General features: G+C 40.0%; 2 protein-coding genes across 5 annotated transcripts in view; both read right to left on the reverse strand.

Moving 5' to 3' along the window:
• The window catches only part of MPC1 (mitochondrial pyruvate carrier 1), a 222861-nt gene that overhangs the window by 158341 nt on the left and 45367 nt on the right, over window positions 1-19153 (reverse strand). The window lies entirely within an intron of this gene.
• RPS6KA2 (ribosomal protein S6 kinase A2) overlaps window positions 1-19153 on the reverse strand; it is a 248001-nt gene that overhangs the window by 136034 nt on the left and 92814 nt on the right. Inside the window, exon 1 of one of the 4 annotated variants that reach the window (XM_072331145.1) lies at window positions 14089-14611. The exons of the other annotated variants lie outside the window; for them this stretch is intronic. Within the exon in view, the coding sequence (XP_072187246.1) occupies window positions 14089-14187 (99 nt within the window). The 5' untranslated portion in view covers window positions 14188-14611. Of the gene's footprint in view, window positions 1-14088; window positions 14612-19153 lie in introns of those variants that run through there. 4 annotated transcript variants of the gene reach the window in all.

Consider the following 19153-nt stretch of genomic DNA (forward strand, 5'->3'; position numbering starts at 1 on the left):
TGGTCATGCCCTGAAAATTACTTTAAGAGGAGTGCTGATCCTGAATAAGAGAAACAGTTTTAAGAATAAGTTATACAGCACTATTTTTGAGGGGGATATTTCCATGAATTAAAAATAGAAGTGAACTTTGAGGTAATTTTCAGTCTGAAAGGAATGTCAGCAGCAAAAACCCAAGCTGTTAATCTGTTTGGTGTCAAGCAGAACTAAACAAACCTCCGCTCTGAGTCAATAAGAGGTTGTGTATGGTATTATGAGATCAAACTCTAATCCTCTTAGTAGCATTTTCCACAGAAAAACTGCATTGCTATATGAATTCACATTGTTATATGCATAATTCATATAAATTTCTACATACATACACACAAAATGTCTGTAATTACAAGGAATTCCTCAGATATTGTATAATATGAATTTCTCTCAAAAATAGTCTTAAAAAGGAGTAAAAGCAGCTCTAAGTATTATTTGCTTACATACTGTTTTGTGATTTGCAGTGAGTGTCTGACAACAGGATGTGCTGGTTGGTTAGTGTAAAACTTTTGTCGAACAAGCCCATGTTACTCTCTGTCTCTCCTGTACGCATAAATTTCTCATCTGCAATTCAGAGGTGAAAAGTAAGCAGGCTGTACTAAACAGGTCAGTTTTAATTCCAGACTGTGGGACACTGTTACACAGTCAGGGCTTGACTAAAAAACAAATGAAATTCTGCAGTCTAACCATGCAGAAATCTTGCCTTGCTCTTGACACAACTGTCAGAAAATGTCAAAATTGTTTATGTTGACCACGTGATTGTTCAGTATGAAAGTATGAGACAACAAACTATCTAAATAACCTGGTAACGTAATATACTTCCCAGGCTTGTTTGCTCCAGAGAGCCTGAGGACTCGTTGCACACTCCAAAGCCTTTCTTACTAGACAGTCTAAATATCCACTTTTATCCAGATAAATGAATTATTCATGTCATCAGCTAGTAAGACAGGATGTTTCAAGCTGACGTTGATGTTCAATAATAATTCTGTAATAAGTATTCTAAAACCTACTGAGATAACGTATTATGTTTTTTTCCCCAATATATTCTTACTTTAGCATCTTATGCTTCTATTGACATCTGTAGAATTGTTATAATAACTCTATTGATAAATCAGTCATTTTATATTAAGTTCTGTAGATCCTTTTCTCCACATATTATAATAAGATGCCTCTTTTTTTTTCCCCCTCATTGTACCTTACTATAAGTGGCTCCAAACAAGCAACCTTGATGCTTCAACACAAAGAGGATCCCTGGGTGGCAGAGAAAAATGACCAGCCTCACACCATATTGCACATTGCTTACCTCAAAACATCTCAATAACCTTGACAAAATACTGCTGCTCATTACTTCTTATGCTTCAACAATTAGATTAGAAGCAGGGGAAAAAAAAAAAAAAAAGCCTGATTATTTTGTACTATAGGAGAACAGTACTAAAAGACCACACTAATATGATAAATAATTTTATGATATAAGTATCTCTAAGCCTAAATATTTATACAGGTAAATAGACTAATCCACTTGTTTCTGCAGCAAATCCAAACACACTCCTCACAGATAATCCTAGCTTGCTTCCTGGCCTTGAAGCATAGAAACTATTTGTAAATGGCATAATGAGGAAGCCCAGTTTCCTATAACATTCTCTTCCTCTCTTGTGCAATCCAATTGTCTTCGTTAGTGGCCAAACAGTACATTTCCACTCTTACTCCTCCTTACTCTTTCATTCCATGGAACTAGCAGGATCTACTTGTCTAACGTCCTATTTTCATGAATCTTATATGAACATAGTGTTCTTAGTAACACTATTCTTCTGTCTACATCTGTTAAACGTAGAATGGTTCAAAAGCAAATGGACAATAGGGAGGAAAGAACAAAAAAATGTATAAAGTTTCTTTTCTTTAGAACACTTGGCTAAAAATGGATCTAAGTCAACAATTCAGATTTGCAGTAATTTCCTGTGCTCACACAAAGGCAATTCCCTTCAGATAACCTACAGACAGCATATGGACAGACTACTGTCTCAGAAAAGTAAAGGAGAAACTACAAATATCTGACATTTCAGTTTGCATACAGTTGGATGGGTCTCTTTTTGCGTACCAGGAACTTCAGAAGCTCTAAATCCACTTCCTTGCACTGTAGTTAATGAAAAAATATAAATGAAAACTTTACATGAATAGACTTGTTGCACAAAAACATCAAAGGGCCCACCACTTATAATTTTACTGATCCTTTCTGTTAAGCCTTGAAGAATATTCAGTAATATTCAGTAAGGTAAGAACAAAACACTAGATATAGTTAGGCAACAGTTAGAATTACATTGAGAAGAGAGATTCCAGATTTAACAACCTCAAGATAGAAGCCATATGTAGAAAACTTTATGATTTCAGATGCAAATGCGTTAACATTTCTAACATACAACTCAAGCAGAATTAGCTTGCTGGGCTATGCTTAAAAGACCCACTTAAAGTCCAAAGCCAGGAGGCAATATTTATTTTGTGTAATTTTTACAGGCAGCTTGATGTCACCAGCTAGCAGATGAACTGGAGCTGAAGAGTGTTTACAGTGATGGTAGACTGCCCATGGATTCTGTTAGACCTCAGGTTTTATCAAGGAGAAATGAATTCTGCTGTGTCGGCACCACCACCACCCTGGTAACATGTTTAGTGTCACAATGAAAGTAATACAAGTTTTCTTCCAATTCAGATCTGATTCCAAAAACAAACAAACAAAAACAGCAATTTGAATTTTCTCTTCATTTTGCTTTGAATTGGGTAGATGTGCACTGTGAGAGTCTTAGGCTTTATAGCACAGCAAATTTAAAAGGAGCAGTAGCCCTTAAGTCACCAGGACACTGCACAGTACTTGTGATTACTTAAACTAATGCAGGCCATTTCAAAATCTGTAATGAAATTCCCAAGATGAACAAGCGTATGCCTTCCAGTTGAGATGGATGATGATGACTGTGCAGAAACCATGCAAAGCCATTAGGCTCTGCATGAATTCTTGCATCTGAAATGACAATTGACCAAAGCTTCACTTTGAGGTTTCTCATTCAAAGTTCAAAAGAAAAACTAGAGGGTGAACACCAGAGGAAGAAACAAAGGTCAGCATTAAAAGCAAAATGGTAATGTGGATAGCTACTGTATAGTGAAATGACTTTAAAAACTAAGAACGGTGCTGTGAAAAATGGTACTGTTTAGAGCTAAAATCCCAGACAGACGTTCATGCCCAGTTGGAAGCCGAGTTAAGTCATTGGTATGAAACCCTCACCAATACATTTGGAGCCTGTGCTGTAAGTAGGCTCACTAGGAGCTTTGGCTACAGAGAGTCAGAATGTAGAGCCATTTGAAGAGAAATAGGTTAAGATTACACATATGAGAGTGAGATTTGAGATATGCAGTAAGCACTGTATTTGTGATTTGCTTTGGAGCTGTCTGGCCATTGTCCAGACTCAGCTGAGTGTGCCCTCTGATTCAGCACTTCCCAGCACAAAGCTTTGTTTTCACTGATGACCCTCAAGATACCTCAGTAAACTGAGTGTGGAAAGTACAATAACAGTCAGTGCAAGAAAAGTAAAAAGATGTGATTCCCATTGTCTGATCCTAAAGCATAAATTTAAAAAGCTGAATCAGACGAATGACTGGAAGAAGGGAAAAAATGGAACTGTTACCTTACAGAGAAAACATCAGAGAAGGCAAAATGAGTTTCAACAATACCAGGAGTTCACAGTTTATAGTATGTATTCTGTGTGTGGGACTCCACATTTCCATAGTCCAGTCATGGGAGTATACATAGTATGGGAGAGTACATAGTATGTCCAAATCCTTCACATTCTTTTACAATAGGGAAGCAAAGCCTCAAGACAAGAGAAAAGAATCATATAACACGAAGGCAAACTGCCTTAATTTCTCCTACTCAGTAAATGGAAAATAGAAACTGGAGTGGATATGCCTCCCTGAAGAGATGATACAAAGACCCAGGCAGTGATAACATTCTGGTCACCAGAAATAATAAAGGAGTGCTTGCAGACTATGGTAGTACTCCATAGAGTACCATGCTATTATCTCTGTCTCAGTCCCACAAATGTCACAAAAGCAAAAGAATGTAAAAAGCAAGGGGAAAAGAACAAGCTTTCTTTTGGCTGTGGAGTGTACAGCACATTACATTTTGTTTGGCATGCCCACAGTTCCCTAGAGGTGGATTATAATCAACAATATTTGTGCACGTGGAAAACAATGGGGAGGAATTGATACAAACTAAAGAATCAGCAGGGGGAAAAAACTAAACAGATAAGTAAGAAACAAGTGGTAAAGAGAGGAATCAAAGGACTGACCCATTTTTTATAAATAAAGCTCTTCAAAAAAGCTGTTTTTGAAATGTCCAAGATTGTCTGTATTAGAAATGACTACATTTTTAATCCACTCATTTGAGCACGTGTTGTGAGAGAGATGGAGATATTAAGTCCAAAACTTAAGACCTTCCTCACAACCCTAGAGAAACCCTTCCATAAAAACAAAGCTATCCAAGAACAACTCCTGTTATAGCTTTACAGATGTCTGCCTGTTATAGCATTTCTTTAAATGCAAGTATAAATCAAATGACTGTTATGGCTTCTTTTATGAGCCCATTACAGAACGAGAAAATGCTTAAGACAAGCAGGGGAAGAACAGGTAGCTGGCATCATTCCCATGATTTTTCTAAACACATTTACACCCCTTAATAGAATGATATCAAGTGTCTAAAGTAAAATGGCCTGTGAACTTTATTCTGATATTCTGAAAGAGCATTTTCAAAAAGTCAATCAAAATAAAAGGAATATCTTCCAGCTGACTATGGGTAGTGCAAGTTTTGCTACAGTTCAACCTGAGGCCTCATGTGGATTTTCCAAAAGGGGGGATAAAAAGATACATTCGTTTGCAAGATCAGGCAAATAAATAAATAAATAAATAAATAAAATAAGATGTTTTTTTCAGAACGTGGTCATTCATAGAAAAGTGAACATAGACTGAACTGCTCTGCTGCACAAGGCAGGATGCTGTAGCATCTGTGGCACTGACAACTGCAAGAAGTAAAAAGAAAACCCCTGGGTGCTGCTATAATTGCACTGGTGGAAGTGAGGGAAGTAACTAAAGCAAAAGCTGTCTCTATATGCTGTGTGTGCAGGCATAAGTTCTGCTGTCCGTCATCCATATTAGCATTGCAATTCAATATAAAATGATAAAACACTTTATTATTATTATTATTATTTAAATTTTCAGGACAGTGAATTATATTACCTCAAACTGACAGGCATCGTAAACCCAGAAAACTTTGCAACAAGGCAGAAACTAAAAGGCATCACCTGATATATGTTTCCACTAGGACTTTTCTAACTCCACATAGCACAGCACTTTTTCCTGTGTGAATTGGCACAGATTCCATCTACTTCTTGAACAAGTAAGTCTAAACATGGAGTTCCACCTTTGGAAGCAGGATTTCAAGGAAAATTATCAGAGTGAAGAAATAAGAGCTAAGATAAACTAACATCATACTTTCTTCTCCTCTTGTGACTATTTCACTGGTTACCATATTCAAAGAAGGTGGTAACTCCCCATGGTATGAGAATCTGGAAAATAAGGACAATTGCATCATCTTCAGAGAAGAACAAAGTCTTTCAAATTAAGGCTCTGCAAAATGTTTTCTGGAAAATGCCAACACTCTCAACTTCTTTTGTATTGTCACTATATGAAAATCATACATATTTAGAAAATGTCTTGGTTTAGGTATCTCGATAGTACTGATTTAGTGAAATGTTCCTTTTGAAAGACCAGTGATTTTACTTGCCAGGGAAAAGCTTCAGGTCTTTTCAACATAAAGAAATGTTATTTAAAAACAACTTATGAAACATGTAATATTTAACATCTGCACACATTTAGTAGACTAAAATTCAAGTTCAGTTAAATGAAATGGTCTTGAACTGTGTCATAGAAATAACCTAATATAAAGCTTTGCTTTCAGATTAGAGTTTAGTTAGAATTGTAACACATAATCATATAGGATTAAAGTAGATATTGTACAGACTAGCAAGTTTTAAGATATTTAGACAGATGACTTTAAGGTGTACACAATTACAATATTCATTTGCAGTCCCAGGCATTTTCTAGTCACTGACTGGCATTGCTTTGTGCAGGAAAGGCAGGCATGGAGACATGCTGATGCAGAAGTTAGAAACAAACATATCTGCCATGGTGACAGAATTTGTCCACAAGTTTCTCTCGGTGCGGAAGTGAAGAAAAAGTTGAATAGCTTCAGGATTTTCTTTGTTACTCACTAGTAAAACAACAGTAATTTCCACTAAAGGAAAAAAAAGCAAAAGCAAAACTCCCAGACTGAGAAAAGCAAATAGTCACCCAGGCTTTTCACCTATTTTTCAGCAAAATTACGTGTGTAATCATATACAACTTATAGATGTTTTCTTTCATGTCTTCTACCAGTTCTAACTAGTTCGCATATAAATTATATAATGTGTTGGGACTCTTAGTGAACAGCCAGTGTGGTTATTTCTCTGTCCAAGTGTTAGACTGAAGCACCAGCTTCTGGAATGGGCAGAATTGATAGATGCCAAGAACAAATCTCTCTTTTGCCAGTGTTATCATCCCGGAAAAGGCTCAGTCTTAGAGCACATTCTAATATGTGAAATACACAGTTCTCACTATCACCACCTTGTTCATTTTCTGTACACTGCACACAGAAGCCTGTGCACTTCTTTGCACTTCCATTATCACTGGACGTCTGGTGTTCAGCTAGAGGAGGGCTCAAGTCTCTCCTGCATCCTACAGTGAAAGCAACTTTGCCGAAATGCTGGTGCCAGTAGCATTTTCAGACAATTTAGGCAAATTAAATACAGGCTGTTCACAAGCCTACATCACCTAGTTCTACAGATAGGGTACCAGAACTATGGCAAAGAAGGAGGAAGAAAGATTAAGGGCATTTAAACACTCTCCAATTGCCTTACTAGTAGTCACAAAGCTACTGTCCTGGTGAGTAACAGTTCCACTGGGACACATTCTACCAAGTCCCACCACATGGTCTGCCAGGAGTAGGGGTCCTTTCATGCTTAACTCTGACCACACATTACACCAATCCACAGGCTAGATACATTGTAACATGTGCTGAAACAGTTCAAACTCTGAAATGCATAATAGTTCTCTAAACAACTTAAAGAGTTCAGACAACATCATTCTGGTATTAGATTAGAAGCTAGCAGGAAATTTTTATTCAGAGGGTGGTGAGGCACTGGCACAGGTTGCCCAGAGTGGTTGTGGATGCCCTGTCTTCGAGAACATTTAAAACCAGTGGGGCCCTGGGCAGCCTGATCTGCTTGCTGGGCGGCAGCTTTGCCTACAGCAGGAGGTGGTAACTGCATGGTCTTTAATGTCCATTCCAGCCCAAGACATCCTATAACTTTACTGATCACAAGTACTGATACACCATGAGATGCAGTGAGAGAGATTTCACAGCTAATTCCCTACACATAGTTCCCTTCAGTCTTCCAAAGCCACGCCATGCATGCCCCTGGTGAGGGGGCTCGCATCACAAAACCACTAGCCTGAGAAATATTTCCCTTTATGTGAATGATAGCTGTCTGTAAAGACCCAGAGTACATGCACTGTTTGCTTCCATACATATTGTCAATCAAGGAGCTTAAAGATGGATTTGATGTTTCAGTTCTTTTCCATTTCCTGCAACTTTATTCTTCAAGAAGCAAAAACATAACTGATAAGAGCTGATGGCAACACACACACTTCTGAGTGCAGTACTAACTGCTGCTTCCCTGTAGTACTATGGGCCATTCTTGATACCAAATACTTTTACAGGACCATCACAAAAAGGGGTCCTACATGTCTTGCTAAGTGAACAAAAAGAACTGGCTAGCAAGTATTTAGACTAGATGCAGTTCTACTTGAATAACTGGTAAATAAACATAAGGGGTTTTTTGTTCAGATTCCTATCTTACTTGACAAACTTTTCCAGTTCCCTGTGAGGGCACACATGCAAAAAGTACACAGAAAACTAACCTTATACATTTGCCACTTGCATAAAATCAATATTGTCCAAATTACTGCTAGGCAGAGGTTCAGCTACCCACTGCTTCCAACCTGTTCAGCGGGTTCAGATCTTGTCCCACGTATTCCAGGCATTACCTGCCACAAAGACACACAGCGGAGAGGCACTGGCCTTCCCTTTTCATTCATTTTATCATGTGTTCATGGTCAGAACCCACCATGCGCTCACCATACTGCTGTGTTACCACCAGCCACATAAGGCACGCAAGCACACGGTCTATCAGCTGATCAGACAGGACTCGTTCCACAATCAAAAGAAGACATCTTGTGTTACATGTGGGAATCAGGCCCCTGCTCTATGTCCAAACAGACGGGGAACTTGGCTGAGTGAATAGAGTCTGTATTCAGTCATGTGACATATCAGAATCAATGTGACATCAGAGTCCGTTGACAGGATTCATCATTTCTGGACTGCATGCCAAATAGCATCAGATCAAGACATCATGCAGACTCTTAGATGGTGGAAATGGAGCATAAAGTAACAATTTCAATTGGTCTTTGACAAGATAGGATCCTTCAAAATAAAGAGGCAATTAGAAGATTTTCCTTTCCTTCGTATGCAAACAATGCTGCTTAGACCAGCACAGGGTCATATGCTTGAAAGTCATAGAATCACCAAGGTTGGAAAAAACCTTCAAGATCATCCAGTCCAACCATCCACCTACCACCTGTATTTCCCACTAAACCACGTCCTTAGTACAACATCAAAATGTTTCTCAAATAATTCCAGGGACAGTGACTCCACCACCTCTGTGGGCAGCCCATTCTAATGCGTGATCACTCTCCCTGAGCAGAATTTTTTCCTAATGTCCAACCTGAATCTCCCCTGGCACAACTTGAGACCATTCCCTCTGGTCCTCTTGTCAGTTACATAGAAGAAGAGGTCAATTGCCCCCCTCATCACAACCTCCCTTCAGGCAGTTGTAGAGAATAATTAAGTCTCTCCTGAGACTTCTCTGCTCCAGACTGAACAACCTCAGATCCCTCAGCTGCTCCTCATAAGACTTGTGCTCCAGGCCCCTAAACAGTTTCATTGCCCTTTTCTCCAGGGCTTTGATATCTTTCTTGTAGTGAGGGACAAGTCAACTTTCAGGAAAAAGGAAAACTATTTTTTTCCCACCCTACTGCAAAGACTGAGAAATAGGACCCAAAAAGCATTTAAATGAATAAAAATTCTTCTGCAAAGTAAAAAAAACAAAAAAACAACAAAAACACACAATCTGTCTCTCAGTTGCAATGAGTAGGACAAGATGACATTGGCTTAAATTGCCATAAGTAATACCAGTGTCAAACATTAGAAAAGCTCTCAGTCAGTAAGGGTAACATTGTGAAACATGCTTCTTAGGGATGCTATATGGCATTTACTGTGGGAAGTCTAAGATGTAATCAGACAAACATGTTTGGCTTAACTATAGCTGATATTTTCTGAGGAGGAATGAATGTTCAAAATGAGGCTTTTGAGATCTCTCCCAGCCCTATTTTTTGCTGTGATCTTCCTGTGGATGTACCTGTTTAATTTTCCTTTTCTGCAGCTCAGCTTTGTTAATTTGAGACTCGGTGAGAGGAGCACAACAAAGTCAGAAGTATTTGGGAAACGGAGGAGCCATTTCTTCATTATGTGTACACCAATGTGTGCTCTCTTACTACCAAACTCAATTTAGGCTTATGCTAAAGAATTTGAACAGGCATCATGATTTCCATCTCACAAATGGAGAGCATGGGAAACAGAGGTCTAATTGTCTGTAATGACACAGCAAATCATAAAAATGAATCCAAAAGTTCGACTTCCTGGTTCCTCAAAGTGACCTATTTGATGGACTACACGCTCTTCCTTGCTCTCCCTCCCCCTAGTCCAGGCAATGCAAGATTACAAGAATGGTAGCATTTCCTCATAAAACTCTTGCCTGCAGCTGTGGGAAGTCAGACAACAATAGCCCTGATAACTTCTGTAGCAAGGACACACATCACAGAGATTATAATTACAAAGAAAAAAAAAAAAAAAGTCCTAAAGCCACTTCAGGACTTGCACCTTGCAGAGTTCATCTTGGGCTGTTAATTCTCATCTTTGCTCTTTAGCGTGCCTCTTTCTAACACTTGATTGAAAGATAGTTAAAAGATGGTTATCTATAAAGCAAAAAAGAGAAGGCAGAATAAAAGAGGCACTACTGATAAAGAAAGGTATTGCTGGGCAAGCATAGAGAAGTTCACAAGTGCTTGCCAGTGAAGCATTGTTCCAGCCCAGTGTGCAAAAGGAGATGCCTAGTTCAGCTTTTACTGAACACTTTTCTTAAGCTGCTGGAATTCAAGCCAGTGAGAAATCAGGATTCAAAGTGAAGATAAGAAGTGAAAATCTATCATAACAGTATTAAAAATCCAGTACTGGTCCTGCTCTATTACTCCTTACCTTACTTCACAGTTCTGTGTCAACTCCCTACACAACAGCCTTGGAACCCAAGAAGGATCACATTCCAGTCATCAACTGGAGGTCCCACCCCTCTCCAGTGGCTTTGATGACAGACACTAGGCTTCAAATTAATGTGAATTAATTTGGAAAAGCTCTGTTGGACACTAAGTGCCATACGTACACAAAGTAGAATATAGATTCACCATTAGCAGAAAGACAAAATAAGAATTAAAAGCATTAAGGAGTAAGAATAAAGACTTACAAACAAGCAGAGTGAAAAATAAAGTCTCCAACAAGCATCAATGTCAATGCTTAATTGGGCATTTCCTTAAAAAACAAAAAAAGCAAGAAAGGCTTCCTCATCACTGGTATAAATATAAGCAAATTATTTGCATGCTCTCTACCTTATTCAAATGGCATAATTAACTTTCAATTTATAAATGAAGGAATGCTGCTCACTGCTGTAAGATACATTCCACTGAGGCTCAAAGTCTGTAGTACAGCCACACTGTGCGACTTTCTCCTGATGGTTTCACATTCACGTTCATCAACACTCAGCAAGAACCATAAACAAAGCCCTTCTCTCAGATGCACACATGCAGTTCCCATTGACTTCACTGGATTTTCAGCTGACTTCAATAAGAATTCTGTGTGCGCACGGAAGGATAGAACTTGGCTCTGTGCGTTTAATAAAATTACATCACTAGATGCCTTATAAATGAAGAGCAATGCGGGCCATATTGAAAAATAACAAACTGAAACCTGAAAGCACAGCCAAATAAGTTCAAATTTCAGCCAGGTTTTCCCAGAACAATCAAAATGGCATACATTTTAGGCAAGATAAAACAAAAATCCTTGCAATATTTTCTTCACCAGGATGTGCTCTGCTTCCTTCAGCAGGACTGTGCGAAACTTAGCCATCTTCACAGGACAACAATCTTGTTGTCTCAGATACAGCAATTATATTAGCATATGAAGTGACTAAGGAAAGGTTGAGCTACAGGCTGTGATTTGCCAAGTCATTTTCTACTTTTATATCCCTGTTCTCTAAGTTATGAAGCTCACTGCAAATCAATTTAAAGCAAAATACTATGGAAGCAAAATTAACCAATCCTATGGGTTTAACAACCGATATTATATTATTTTGAACCTACACTTACAGTGGTATTTTTAGAATTTCAACTGATTGAATCCAGGAATGCTTATCCTAAAGCCTTCAGCCCTTTCCATCAACCTTCAAAACGAATACCAAAAGAAAATCCTCCACAACTTGGAAACAGCATTCCTGTTCCAAATTTCAAATGTCGTCTAGCAACATGTAACTTCCGCCTGGTATATTAGCTAAGATAAACTAAGCAAAGCAATGCCACTTGTGTCCCCTCCAGATTTCTTCCCTTTATTTTACTCATTCCATGAGGTAATCACCCATGCCTTTTTATTGCCTCTGTAAAATATCTATCTATTAGGATGAAGAATATTCTGACCTCTGACAATCTTCCTACCAATAGACTTCTTCGCACTTTCTGTTTGGCTGTACAACACTGATTAGCCCACAGCTGCAAATTTAAACACAAACGTACTCAGGGATGGGAATCCCAGAGAAGGCTTGATGTTCATGTTTTGTTTTTCCCCTCTAAGTAGGAACATCTCTGATGATTTTCACACTTAAAATAGAAGAGATTTCATGAATTGCTTTTTCTTCCTGGTTAGAACAATCCGTATTCCCTGTTGCTTTATAATGCTGAGTTACTTTGCATAAAGTTGGTCATTACTGCCAAGTCAAGGGAGAGAGGGGAGAAGCGGATGTAATGTTCTGAACTTACATATGCAGCAGGATACGCATCAGGATGTTTCTCAAAGCAACTTAATTAAGAATTATTTAAGATTAGAAAATAAATTTGGTGTCAGACAACCCACTAAGGAAAACCAATACCATAGATACTGAATTATGGAATATCAACTATTCAGCAAGCGAAATATTCCGTGTGGTGAAAGTTCTTTCTCTCAAACTATGACATTGTTAAATGACAAGCTATGAGATCTGGTAGGGCTCCACTGTCTCAAAAACCCCTCCCAGCATCACACCCTGACACTGGAAGCCTCTGAAGATACTCATCTGTCACAGGAGAGCATCATGCAACTCAGCAACTCTACTTTCTGTTAGCTCTGGTGGAGTGTGAGCCTTGTGAATTTATAGCACGTTACAGGGAATATTTCTGTCAGCCTAGACTCTGCAAGTTGGGGTTCACAACCCTTTTCCTTTTATCAGTTAGGGCTGGAGAAAGGAGGAAACTTGATCGACTAATGGCAACTGTTATTTCTTAGTTCGTTTTAAACACATAGCATGGCTTCCCAACAAATGAAACAAAGTTAGGTACATCTTACCCATTTTTTTCCTCAAGGAAAATGATTTTAAAGAGTTAAGGATAAAAGATCAGCCTCAAACTCAGCTTTTTCTTTCTTTTTTTTTTTTTTTTTTCCTGTCCTGCTTAAGCAATGACATACGAAGAACTTTATGTCTAGACAATTACCTACTGCTTTAAATAGGACACGAAGGGAGTAACATTTTAAAATGTATCCACACAGCATGAGACTAATCCTCCTCCTGGGAATACCGGTGCAAATCAGAGTAACTCCTTGGAGGTCAGCTGAAGTACACCAGCATAAAACAAATGTGTGCCAGAGGAGAATCAGGCCCCATCCACCTTTATTTTAATGCAGAGGTTGCAGATCATCTGCAATGATAAAGTGAACAACATAAATAAAACTGACATTTATTCGATTGATCTCACTTCCTGCCGACTGTTTGCAGCTCCAAATATAGGGCTGAAGAACAATGGTTCAAGGAAGGGAGGCAGAAATCCTGCTTCTCCCCCATTCACGCGTTCCTATCTGCCAATAATTCTGACCTGAACTGCTTTTTATCTCCTGATGCTGCCGAACCATTTTAGGTTTAATTTGATGTTGCCCCCCCGTCACCCGCTTCTGAAGAATGCAACTTCTTATTACAGTAAAATAAAAAGAAATACCAGGATGCAGAAAGAGAAGATGAACACAAGAATCTGTGTAAGCATCAGAATCTACTGAAAAATAAGCAAGAAAACCTCTACCTTGCATACAATAGATATGCGAGGCACTAGCAAAATGATTGATTATTTGGAAATCTAGCACTGAGAAGGAACGATGTTTGCAGGGAAGGAAGATTAAAATATGAGGCTACTGCAAATCATGGTGCCATCTGTGCTAATTTAAGTGAATCCGTAAGTATTTCCTACAACTTCATGATGTCCTGAATCAGCTCCCTCCCCCTGTGCCAGGCTGATAAAAGGATCCTTAGCAACGCACTAAATATATTATGCAACGTATTGAAGGCTCCCAAGGAAAAGCCCTGAATTACACAGAAACAAAGGACGTCAGGTGTGAGCATCAGCAGCTCTAGGGAAAGACCATCTCTAACTATTTACCATGTCAGCAAACACAGGCGTTCTCTCACATCTCTGTCAGCAGCACGTAACGGTATTCACTGCATATAACAAAGTTAACACGGATTTTACCTCAAATCTACTCAGGCTCGAGCTCTTCGACCGAGACTTCTTGCGGAGATACACGGAAAAGAACCGTCGCACCGTGAACTTCTTCATGTTCATGTCCATTGCCCCGTCCGAGCTCCGGTGCGGAGCACGGCGGAGCTGCAGCGCTGGAGAAAGCTAGCGCATCCCGATAGCCCCGACGGATATCCACAGGCAGGAGATGCCCGGCGTGCCTGCCCCTGCTCATCCAGCCCGGCGGGCAGTAGGCGAGAAGTGCGCTGCTCGGCACCCACCGGCGTTGTTCTCCGTCTGCCTTCCCACTGTTTACATTTCGGTGCTGCAAGCCCAACTCACTTCCCACTCCCTCTCCCCCTCTCCTTAGGTCCTACTACGCCCAATCAGGCTCCGGTGCTGCTGCATGCATAATCAGCTCCAGTAGATGACAGCTCCGAGTCCCCGGCGTAGCAGGTCTGAGATAAATATTAGATGTGTCTATGGCTTTGCACTCCCCTCCTCTCAGCCAGACTCTTTCGATTTCCTGGTTTCTGAATCACATGGGGAACAGGCACATGCTACACTTCTGTTTTTAGCCCGGAATTTCAATGCCGCTATAATTACTGAGGGCTCCAGTGGTCAGATGTGAGAGAAGAGCTCCCGCACCAGAGCCTCTCCCGAGAGAGGGCTGAGGACGCCATGAACCCGCAGTCGGAACGGGGAGGGGGGGGGGTCTCAGCCTCCTCTCACTCAGGGGACTTGCTCAGAGTTGCTTCCCCCACTCTAAAATCAGAAAGCTTATAATGACCCACCAGCTTAGATTACCTTCCAGGCTACATTATACCACCTAATGCTGGCACAGCTCTGAAAATAGAAAGCACACTCTAAATGGTAAGTATTACTATTCTTATTGTACTCCAGCAGACAGCTACAGCCCTTCTCAGAGGTTAAATATGTGCATCTATTTGCAGGCTGCAGCTCTGAGCTGCTCACTATACTGGAAGCATGCAGACATAAAGCTACCCGCACCTCCTCCCCTTATATATGTGTTTTTCAGCTTTTATTCAGAAACTAATGAATCTGAGTGTGATCCAGAGACCAAAGAGCTATCTCTGCCTGCTGTGAACAGCTCAGGCTCCTTGTCCTTGGCAGTCTTTCCTTTCTGACTAGCAAGGAATACCCAGACATGTCTTTCTCCCATATCCCCATATGGAAATTGAATAGCTCTGATGACTTATTAATGACTCAGATAAATAAGCCCAGAGAGAGCTGACACCACTACAGCCTGAGAAAGCTCTCAGAGGTTAAATGACAATACTACTCCAGTCGATCTGTTCTAAGTAGGGTTGGATTTTACTTTAATTGCATGTCTGGGTTCCGCTGTGAACCATGCTGGCTGTGCCTGTCACTACCTGCTTTGTTCACAGGCTCTGTCCCCTCTCTTTTGTTTAAAGCTCACTGTCATCTCTGTACCTGGAAAAGCAAGCAAATAAAAACAAGCAAACAAATAGTTTGGCATTTATGGTTTCCCCAAAAAGGAGGTCAGGTTTGAATAGCCACTTCAGTCTGCAATTTTCTGTGGCCTCTGACTCCTCTGTGCCCTGACTGCTGCTGCCTCCCCCACCTAAGATAACTGCAGTATAGCACATGTAGCAGAGTGACAATCTGCTTTGTCCTTTTCTCTATTTGATGCCTCCTTCTGACTGTTTCTCTAATTCTCTGTTTTGGCAACAGGAGTGTATCTTCCAGTACTGCCATTGGGGTGCAGCCTCAGTGTGCACTGAGCAAAGCCTAGGAGCCCTTTACCATGACAGCAATATTGACTTCTGGATAAACAGAGTGAAGGCAGCTGGTCCAGCAGAAACTAAGCTATTGCAGGTATACCAAAAACCCCTTTTCAAAAGCAAGAAGCAGGTAAAAAGCTATTTTGTTAGTAGAGCTACATCAGCACCAAAATTATTTGCTGATGCAATTTATGCAGCAGAGTTCCATGTCCCCTCACGTGGTGACCTAATTGCAGCAGCAGCACTGAGTGGTGCAAGAGCCTGAGGCGCTCACCTGGCCCTCTCCTGGGCCTTCACCAGGACCTCTGTGTGTGCCCTGCCCTCTGCCTGCAGAAGGGGCATCCTCACTCAGCCTTGCTTTCACACTGACAAAGGCTTTTCAGATCCACACATTCTCATTCTGGTAAGCCATTCCAGCTTTAAATAGCAATTGGGCAAGGATCAGGGTAGCTCCCTGCCCCTCAGATACATAACAGAGGCCCACTGGGACACCAGCATCATGCAGAGAAGATCATTTCCCATCCCCAAACATACGGAACTGGCCTATATAACAATAAGCAGTAGCAGATGAGAGGTTGTTACTACCTATGCTAGTAGGTTTATCACAGCCTTCACTTTCCATGATGTACAGAGTGCTTTAACATACAAGTACACACTTATACCCGTTAACATATGGTTAACAAGTAGAAGCTGTTGCTTGATGCTAAAGGTTACTCTGCAACACATGCAGCAATGCCCAATTTGGGAGCAAGTCTCTTCTCACATCCCTGCCAAGACACAGGTGCAGGCTTGGAAGCAGGCATGATCTGCCTGCTTACTTATGTCCCTTCCAACCAGGTGCTTAGGGATTAAATGCAGAAGGACAAATAATCATCAGTGCCAGGATGCTTGTCTTCACCTGTGGGACAAGAAAGCAGTAGAGTAGCTGCTGAGTGCATCTTCCAGCTGTAAGCAATACAAGAAACTGAGTTGCAAAAACTTACTGAAGGAAGAGTACAAATACAGAAATCAAAGAGAATACACAAGCACGTAAACTAAACACAGCAAACTCTTCTCCTGTTGCATTCACACGGCATGCTACCAGGATGTGGAATTTAGCTTTGCTTCAAAACAAAAAGTGAGAAGAGGTTTAAAAAAACCCTCAGTCTGTCAGCTGATGGGATAATATCTATTTTTCCCAATGACACTAGCAGAAAAGGTGCAAGTCAAAATACCATTTAGACTAAAATAGAACACTCATCAATATATTTATAAACATACAGTTGCCAGATCAACCAGCTACTGGAAAAATTCATTGCACTTAGAAATTCATGGCCATAAATTATTATCAGCTCTCCTTTGAACAACTTTAACTGCTGAAAGAACTGCTTGATTTTTACTAAAAATATGAATTTAAGATAAGAATAAACAATAAAACTGGCAGAGAAGGTGGGGCATACAATGCAATGATATCAAGCAGCAATTCTCCGTATTCTGAACTTCCTAAAAATATTATCGCATTTGTTGTAGCACAAAATAAATAAATAGAAGACCGTGGCATCTACCAGTGACCAAAATCCCAAAATAAAGTTTACTTCAATTGGAAAAGAGCTTTAAAAAAAAACAAGCAAACAAAAGAAATCCAAGCCCAGAATTCATGAGAAACTCTCCAAGAGAAACCGCTCAAAACTGGACACTGCACAGCACAAGTTCCAAATTTTAAAAGCTAAACAGTATTGCCAATAATATCCCATGAAAACTAAAGGACCATAATAACAGTGGTAACTAACTAAAGGACACAGATCTGGGAAATTCACAGCAAAGTAACCTGCTCAGAACCACAGCAATAGGATGCCAACAAAAAAGCACTGCGTGAATCAAGTTTGAAAGAAACATGAACTAATTGTTTGCCTGAAAGAAAGCACAGTGGCTTGTATTATAACATTACTGACAGAAATTCTATACTGCTTATACACAGTACATGTCAGATGCTATGACCAGAATGGACTTCCTACCTTTTATGTGAATCATCTATTTATAAGCAAAACCAAAATGACTCTACTACTTGAGCAAATTAAGAGATCACTGTAAAAGTAATATCATACAAATTCATACTACGTTCCTTGCATATGTAATAATGCTAGCTATCTTTCCTCAATAACTACATAAGAAAAACAGAAAAGACCACAGAAAAGCAACCCTCACCTTTTCCTAAGTGATTAGATGGTATCTGACTCTTGGTTATTGCTGTTTCCTGATCTTGAATGTTAAGCAAATTTCTACTTGGCTTTTGTTTTCTCAGTGAGCAAGTGAGATGGTTATTTTTCTTACTGATGCTTATTTAAAAACAACAACAAACAACAACAACAACACAAACAAACACCACAAACAAACAGAACATGATAGTCAAGAAATGCCTGGGCTTGGATCTTATTAGGTCAGCACAGCAATCTGTATTCCAGCCTTTCTAGCTGCTGAATCTGGTTGAATATTTTGTCCAGTGCAGTGTCTTGCTTACTTGACCAGAGTGCTGCCTCAAAAACAAGGATACACTGCCCAGCCAGCAATGTGAAATATAGGCAACAATTTGCCAGCTCAGACATGCTTCTCACCAGCAATGATAAGCAAGTGATCAGCAATGTTGTCTGAATGAGGATGCAAGAGAATTTTCCAGTAGAGGCACAGTCCAGTAGAGGCACAGGTCCCTTTAGCCATTTTGCAAATTAAAATCACTGTTCAGAAGAAAGAAATGAAAGCCATGCATGTTGTCTACCTGTATCCAATAAATGGGCAGGAAACAGATAGGATCAGACTCCTGGCAACAGTCTTCTCTGTACCACACAGATGTATGACTTGCTCTTATTTGAGCGTAGGGAACTGAGACTGCTACACAAATAATGGTTTGATGACAAGACAACAGGATTTGATTGAGTTTTCACCAGATGATTGATGTATTAACCCTCAAAAGAATCTTGTAATAGTGCTTGCTTGAGCATCAAGTTAGCAAGTGTAACAAGTGCTGTATTGACCACTTCCTCATGTTCTTTGCTACTTAAAGACTCAAAACAGTGTGCAACAGCATCAATGGCCACACACATGCCAGTTTCCTGTGGTCTGTTTCATCAGATCATCTAGTAACTCGCATTGAAAATGGGCCAGAAAGAAGTCAGCTTCAATTGTTTTGTTTTTTCTTTTTAATTATGTCAGACTTTCACTCCATTGGCTGATATCGGTCTTGCTTGCAATTTGGTGTCCAATCTCGTTTATGTTGCACAAGCTCCTACTCCAATGCAGCTGAAGGAGACCGATAAAGATACAATTCTGCTTTCTTA

This window comes from Excalfactoria chinensis, chromosome 3 (assembly GCF_039878825.1).
Source record: "Excalfactoria chinensis isolate bCotChi1 chromosome 3, bCotChi1.hap2, whole genome shotgun sequence".
NCBI lineage: Eukaryota > Metazoa > Chordata > Aves > Galliformes > Phasianidae > Excalfactoria > Excalfactoria chinensis.